This window comes from Zeus faber (genome assembly GCF_960531495.2).
Source record: "Zeus faber genome assembly, chromosome: 11".
Classification (NCBI taxonomy): Eukaryota; Metazoa; Chordata; class Actinopteri; order Zeiformes; family Zeidae; genus Zeus; species Zeus faber.
Genome location: NC_137205.1, coordinates 15,802,632 through 15,810,131, shown reverse-complemented (window position 1 = coordinate 15,810,131; position 7,500 = coordinate 15,802,632). Strand labels below are relative to the sequence as shown.

The window sequence follows — 7,500 nt, the reverse complement described above, 5'->3', positions numbered from 1 at the left end:
ACTTTAGCACCGTGGCCCCTCCCCCCACTACCACCACCCCACCCCTCCTAATCACAACCACCCCCGCCCCCTCCCCCCTCCCCCCCTCCCGGGCCCGATTCAGCCGCAAAGAGGGCCCCGCCAATCACTGTCACCAATCACACCACAACCAATCAGTGTGAGGAGAGGGAGGGCCGAGGATGCATGTTGATTTTGTCTGGCCTGCTGATGGCGCACGCACACGCACACACAAACGCACACACACACACACACACACACACATACACACCCGCACACAAAGACTGCATCCGTTTGCATGTCACGTCTTGATGATTGTGTGTATCAGCTTGTGTGCACTGTAGTGTTTTGAGAGATGCTCAATCAACTTTTGTTGATGAATTTCTCCATCTTCCGTTCCGCTGTCCTCTCACATCCCTCTTTCCTCCCGGACATTTCCCCAGTTTTATTTTTGTATTGGTTCAATTTGGTGTTTTTGTTCAATGGACCTATAGGAGAAAGGGCCTTACCGCCCAGCTCACAGTGCTTTGCGCTGAGTAACACCGACTCCAAGTAAATAATGACTGTTTGGTTGATTCTGCGGAGGTCCGCAGAAGCATGATTCACGGGCCTTGCTTCTGTGTGTTACATCAAATGGTTTGAAATGCATGATTTGTTTCCGCACCAAAATGAAAATATCTAACGTCCTTTTTTCATGATACACCCACGTTTTTGTAACATTCATATAACCTAACGTCTCCCTCTCTCTCTCTCTGTCTCTCTCTCGCTCTCTCTCTCTCCCCCTGTAGTTGACGTGAGGTGAGGCCGATCAGAAGAAGGGACTTCAGTGTGGGAGGGGGTCACCGACAAGAGAACCCGCTCTCCTCTCCCCCCAACCGCACGCCCGCCGCCGCCTTTTTGAAACAAACTTTACTGTAAAGACAAAGAGACTGAAATGGACAGACTAGAGTTAATAAGATGCCAAAGGTGCTTTAAAAAAAAAATTTAAATACCATAACCAGTGATGATGACCTCCTCTGCGGCGTGCCGCAGGCCCAACAAATCAAACGCTGATGCTGATGGGAAAGACACTACGGAGCTCAACGGGAAAGAGCAGAACTGGGGGTTTGAAGAGGGGGACGGGGTCATTTTGGTTTAGTATTGGGACAAACCTTCTGCGAACAAGCCGCACTGCAGACGTAGCTCTTAACCGCTTGGATTATCTGACCTGGAAGCCGCCCGAACACAGCGAGAGAATCCGCGGACAGACGCAGAGTCAAGAAGCAAGCGTAGAGATACGCGGGGCCCCGACTGCCCCAGATGAATTTGGTGTCGCCAGTCGACAGAAAGAAACAGAGAAACAGATCAATCAGAACAATGGAGGATCGCGTGTGTTTTGCAAAAGAAAAACTGTGTTGAGCACCGACGTTTGGAGCTTTTGGGATACGCTGTTTAAAGTCGAGAGGCCGTGTTCCTCTCTCAGACTGTGTCCAGTTGCTATGTACAGATCGACTTGAAGAGGAAGGCGCATTACGTTGCTTCTTACAAACTATTTATGCATTCACATGAATATTTGACTTCTCTCTCTCTCTCTCTCTCTCTCTCTCTCTCTCTCTCTCTCTCCCGGCACAGTAGAAAGAAAGAAATAAAAAAAGAAAGAACGAAAGAAAGAAAGAAAGAAAGAAGGAAAGCAAGCAAAAAAATAAAAAGAAAGAAAATGTGCTTTCAGAGTTCTGTCTGTCCTGGTCCTCTGCAGGCGATCTCAGTGCCATTTGTTTTAGCTGTTATGTGTTGTTAATATTGTTGTCCATGTTATTTTACAGTATATCTGAACAGTCTCAAGTCTCGCCAATGGTCTGGATACGTGTGTGCAAGGAGATGTGAGATGAACGAGTCAGTACCGGAAGATGCTTTATTTTTGTTATAAAATATATTATGCTTACTTATATCCAAACAGGAAGTAATGTTTTATTTCTTTTGTTGTGGTTGAATGCCTGTATTTAATCCATGGCAAGGAGTCAGAAATGGGTGGGTGTGGGGGTGGGAGGGGTGGGAGGGGGTGGGGGGGTTGATGGGTACATGCGAGCACGTCAACAGCATTGTCTGAACAGGTCAAAGTACAGGGCTGTGGAAGCGGGTTGCAGGGACACACACGGCCTGGCATTTCACACAACCAGCATAGTTCACGGCGCCGAGTGTGAGCGGCGCTCCCACGCGCGCGCGCACGCCCCAGCGCGAGAGCCGACAGGAAAGACGCGCCACGACTGAATGCGAGGCCAGTTTTACACCCATATCCCATTACCATTGATAAGGACGGTGCCCGGTCCGCCTCGCTGTAGCACACATGTTGTTCCTGCAAGGAGCAAAGTCCATCTCCAGTCACCGGAGGACTTGAATGAGCCGGCAAAGCAAACCCTCCAGCGGATGAATGGGCTCCTTGTTAGCCGAGCTGCGCTCCTCCATTGACAGGGGAACAAATCTCCGGCCACGCTGCCCTTCAAAGGAGCTCATTCGTTACAGCGCCGCATGCCCTGACAACAAGAGGTCGACGCTGCAGGCCAACTGTACTGCCCCGGTGACGCAAATAATCACTTCCTTCACCGGTTCCCGCACGGCAGCCGCAGTGACACGCAGTGCACCACTGACGCCCTCTGGCCGCCGTTTGAACCCGGGATGCTTGATTGAGAATGATGTTTTCTTGCTGTGATCCGTGCAAAAAAAAAAAAAGGGGTCCACTGTGCATAGCGAAGCCAATATGTAGTGAGTCAAACGGAGGTCGGAGCAGGAAGTCGCTTTCTTAAGCCGTGTCTGCCGGAGCTCCCGCCAACAGTCCCTTCGTGTCCACGACTAGTGGCTGGGCGCCACGTTACCAAGTCAGAATTTGCATCAAATTTCGTACTCCGTTCATATTTACAACAATGCCTGATAAGAATGTAAGCCGACCAGGGACCATGCCTAATATCTGATTAAAAGAAAAAACGTACATGATCACCAAACCTTATTTTTTTTATTTTTTTTTATTTTTTATTTTTTTTTCAGTTTGGGCCTCCGTTGGATCAAAGCAGCAATGATCATAATTTATATATTTATGTTTTCAATAATAAATATATTTCTGCTTATCAAACTTTCTACCAAACACACAGCTCTCTTATTTGGCTTTTGCATGGATTCATACAGTATGCGGTTATGAAAACGAGATGCAACACCAGATTCAGTAGGAAGACAGAGAGACAGGGAGACAGAGAGATAGAGACAGATCAAGAGAGAGAGAGAGACAGCGAGATGGAGATGGAGAGATAGAGACAGAGAGAGAGACAGAGACAGAGGGAAAGAGGGACAGAGAGATAGAGAGACAGAGAGATAGAGAGACAGATGGACAGAGAGACAGAGAGATAGAATGACAGAGATATGGAGACAGAAACGGAGAGACAGAGATAGAGAGACAGAGAACAGAGAGAGAATTTGCAGAAGGAATGTCGGTGTGAGGTGAGGCAGGACCCAGCGGATGGGAGGATGGCGGAGGGCAAAAGAACAAAAGAACAAGAGGGAGATCAAGTGAGGAGGGGAGCGGGAAACAGAAGTACAAAGAGGCACGGCCGCTGCCGGAGGCTACCGGCGAGCGACAGGCGAGGAAGGTCTGTGCGCAGGAAATGTGAGTTGGGTTTTGGGGCTTTTATTTTCAGGCTTTGAGGCCGGGACAGGGCCTTTCCCCCAGGATCCACCAGAGAGAGGAGGGAGGGAGGGCTGGGGGCGGGGTGAGGGCAGCCAGGGTACTTTTATTTCCTCTCGGCAAGATGCTCTCCTTAATCTGGGCTGAGGGGACATGAAAGCGCCCCCCGCTCGCCGCCCGCCGCCCGTACGCCGGGTTATTAGCTCAGGAGTGAGGCGGCGACGGGGAGATGAGACATGAAAAAGGGAGCGGATCAAGAGAGGCAGGAAAAGTGCTGGTGAATGGGAGAACAGAGCAAGGATAAAACAAAAACATGGAATAAAGGCTTCCATACATTTTTATTGAGTTTTTTCTTTCTTTTTTTTTTGGTGTTGGAATGTGGAGGAAGGGGGGTGGTCTCTGACATGCGGAGTCCCACTCAGAGGGAAGAACAAAGCGATCTTGAAAGCTTCTCACGTGTTTTACACAATTCATAAATGTGAATTAAATTTTGTGAAGAGAACGACACCCCCACCCCCACCCCACAATTTGTCAATTGGAGGAGTGTGAGCATAAGGAAAACACTGCAGGGGGAAGAGGTCAATGGTGGTGTAGGTGTTGTGGTGGTGGCCAGGCTTTTCTTGGGTCTGGGGCGGTGGGGGGCTAATACCCCGAGGGGCAAGGAGTGCAAGTAGTGGACAGCGGTACGGTGGGTGGCGGTGGGGGGGGGGTGAGAGAGAAAGGGAGGAGAGAGGGGAACGAAAAAAGGAGGAGGAATGAAGTGGATTCAGGATGTGGGTAATTGCCGCCATAGCTGGAGGGTGCAGACATGGGAGCACTAAGTGGACATGCTTTCATAAACAATGCTGGAGGGGGGGGCGGGGCGGGGGGCAAGGTGTGAAGTGGGCTGCTGATTGGTGTGAGTGTGTGTGTGTGTGTGTGTGTATGCGTGGGTGTTGAGCTACGCATTTACAAAGGAGGTCGGCCTGCGTGAGACGGGGAGTGCTGGAATTCTGTCCACCCCCCCCCCCCACACACACACACCTCACCCCCCCACCCCCCCCGTGCGGAAGGCGAGCTGTGATGTGACTGGGGCCACAAAGCGCGGGGTCAGAGGTCAGGGTTGAGGGATCACATGGTGGGGGTGGGATGTGGAGACAAAGTGGATGTTATTGAATGCATGCTGCAAGTGACGATCATCGTTCCGACTTAACCAAGTCAAAGTTAAAAATGTGTTTAATTCCAATCGTGCATATTTTATTCTATTCGATTTGGGTGAAGCTGTGGGACACTCGGTTGCTTTGATTGACAGTAGCTGTGTAAGCTTGCACGTCCTGACCACCCCCACCCCCCCCCCCCCCCCCCCCCCCCGCCCCCCCGCCCCCCAAGGCCTTGACTATTTCCTTCCCCTGATCACAGACCTTGTAACCTCGCTTCATTACCGCCGCCCCTTCGCCCTCCTTCTTGTCCTCCCCATTCCTCCTCTTTTTTCTTCTTCTTCTTCTTCTTCTTCTTCTTCTTCTTCTTCTTCTTCTTTTTTTCTCCCCCCTCCGTGTCGTTCTGTTATGTTTTATTCTCTCTGCCCCAACCCGTGGCCTCTGGGCTTTTGAGCAAAGGCAGAGGTTTAGCCTTTGAAGATGGCGGCGGCCATGTTTGTCCTGGTCCTTGGCCATGAAAGCGGCTCTTTGTGCAGCTCCCGCACGTCTTTGTGCCGCCCCCCACCACCACCACCGCCACCCCCTTTTCCACCCCACTGCCCTTTCCAACCACTACACGGACAAGCTTAAGATACCCCCCCCACCTCCACCCCTGCTCCCTGGTAAGGCCGTACACCCCCCCCCCCCTTCCCCCCAGAAATGACCCTGCTAATTATGTATTTAAGGTATTTGGCTCCTGTGAAAACAGCTTTGGGTTAGTGGGGTGTGTGTGGGGTGGAGTGGGGAATGCGAGGGTGTGGGGCGGGCACGCGGGGGGGCGGGGGGTTGCGCACGGCCTCACGGCTATCATTACTGCCCAGCGTTTTGTGTAAACACTGGATTAGACCGGCGAGGGTTGATTAAGGTGGGAGTGGGGTGAGGGGCGGGGGTGGGGGTTGGCACAGAGGGTATGCAAGCGGTGGTTGGGGGGGTCTGGCCTCCATGGTTTCACCTCTGCGTGGTGGTCCCTCAGAAACACAAAAAGAAGGACACACACACACACACACACACACACACGTGAAATGCAAGGCACACACACATTAATGCACCCACATGAAGGTATAACCGTAAAAACACACACACACACACACACACACACACACACATACACGCACGGACGCTCACATGCACGCACGGACACACACACACACACACACATACACACACCACAGTCCTGGTAGAACAGGGGTATCTTTCATATCTTATTTTAATGCAGGTAATGGTTTATTAAGCTGCAAAGGTTATGGTGCAGATCACATGAACACATTTTAGCCACTGCCCTCACACTCACACATTTGCACACTGATACACTCGCTGGCCAGCCCCTCAAGCATATCCCGCCCCTTCGCTTCTACTTTCCTCTCTTAAGTACTTAATCCCACAGCCCAATGTTTGTTTACAACCTTCCCGGGGGTCACTTTTAAAATCTTCCCTTCGCAACAGGAAAACAACTTCAGAGACCCTCTCAAATCTGCCTCTGAAACACTCTCAACTCCACCCACCAGACCCTCTCTATCTCAAGACCACCTCCCCCCAACACACACACACACACACACACACACACACACACACACACACACACACACACACATTCGGCTCCCCTGCTCATGTCACAGTCCCATCACCTGTCATGTGTCTGGCCCTCAGCCGAGGATGGGGAGAGGAGTAGAACGTGTGAAACCAGATCGCTGCACTCAGGACTTCTCCCCCGGGGGTAAGGTGTGTGTGTGGAGCGGGTAGTGGGTGGGGGCGGCTGATTGATGCAGCTGATAAACCTGAGATGGACACGGCCGTCACGGGACCCCTGTCCTCCCCTTGCCATGGTCACAGCACTGGGAAGTGGGTTATGAGAATGTGTGTGCTTGTGTGTGTGTGTGTGTGTGTGTGTGTGTGTGTGTGTGTGTGTGTGTGTGTGTGTGTGTGTGTGTGTGTGTGTGTGTGTGTGTGTGTGTGTGTGTGTGTGCGTGAGTGTGAGACAAATGTGTGAAATAGTTTCCTTTGTCCTTTTGTAGACATTTCCTAATCAAGGCAATACAACTGTCGTTAAGCTCTCGGGAATCAGGTTTGCTAAATCTCATCTCATTTTATGTCACATAGGAAATGTTTCGCAGACGGGTTTAATCTAAATCAGGACTAAAATAATCCTACTGAGATTGAGTTTACAAATGCCTTTCTGAGACCTTTCTTAATTCAAGATTTATCACTTCTATACTAGGAAGTCCTAAACGAAGGTCATTTAGGACTAGTCAGCTCCTTCTGTCTGGTCCTAGTCCAGATAATTCCATTTTCTCTATTGTTGAAGTCGACCTGGAGGCCCACGTCCATCCATCCAAAGGTAAACCTACCTGTCTCTGGCCAGGTTTAATTGAAGTCTTTACTTAAACCTAGATTACGTATAATCTTCCTTCTCGAAATCAGATTTTTGAAACCAAGACTTGGGCAAGTCTGAGACTATCTCAAACCGTGACCGACAAGGGCCATTTCAGTTAGTCCGGATCAAAAGTGTGACTTAGTCTTAGATAAGGCCTAATCTGTGTCTGTGAAACCGGCCCATAAAGGGCTTAACAACGGCCTGGGAAGTGCTTCTGGCCTGTGGCGTGTGGCTTTTGGCAGCTCTAGTACAGAGGGAGGAAAGAGGTATGACAAATAGGGAGTAGATTGGGGTGGGGGGGGGGGGGG

At 50.7% G+C, this 7,500-nt stretch overlaps 1 protein-coding gene across 1 annotated transcript in view; it reads left to right on the top strand.

Moving 5' to 3' along the window:
• pdgfab (platelet-derived growth factor alpha polypeptide b) overlaps positions 1-1,920 on the top strand; it is a 21,157-nt gene extending 19,237 nt beyond the window's left edge. Inside the window, exon 6 of the mRNA XM_080010209.1 lies at positions 786-1,920. Coding sequence (XP_079866335.1) covers positions 786-799 — 14 coding nt within the window. The 3' untranslated portion in view covers positions 800-1,920. The remainder of the gene's footprint in view (positions 1-785) is intronic.
• Positions 1,921-7,500: the final 5,580 nt, after the last annotated feature.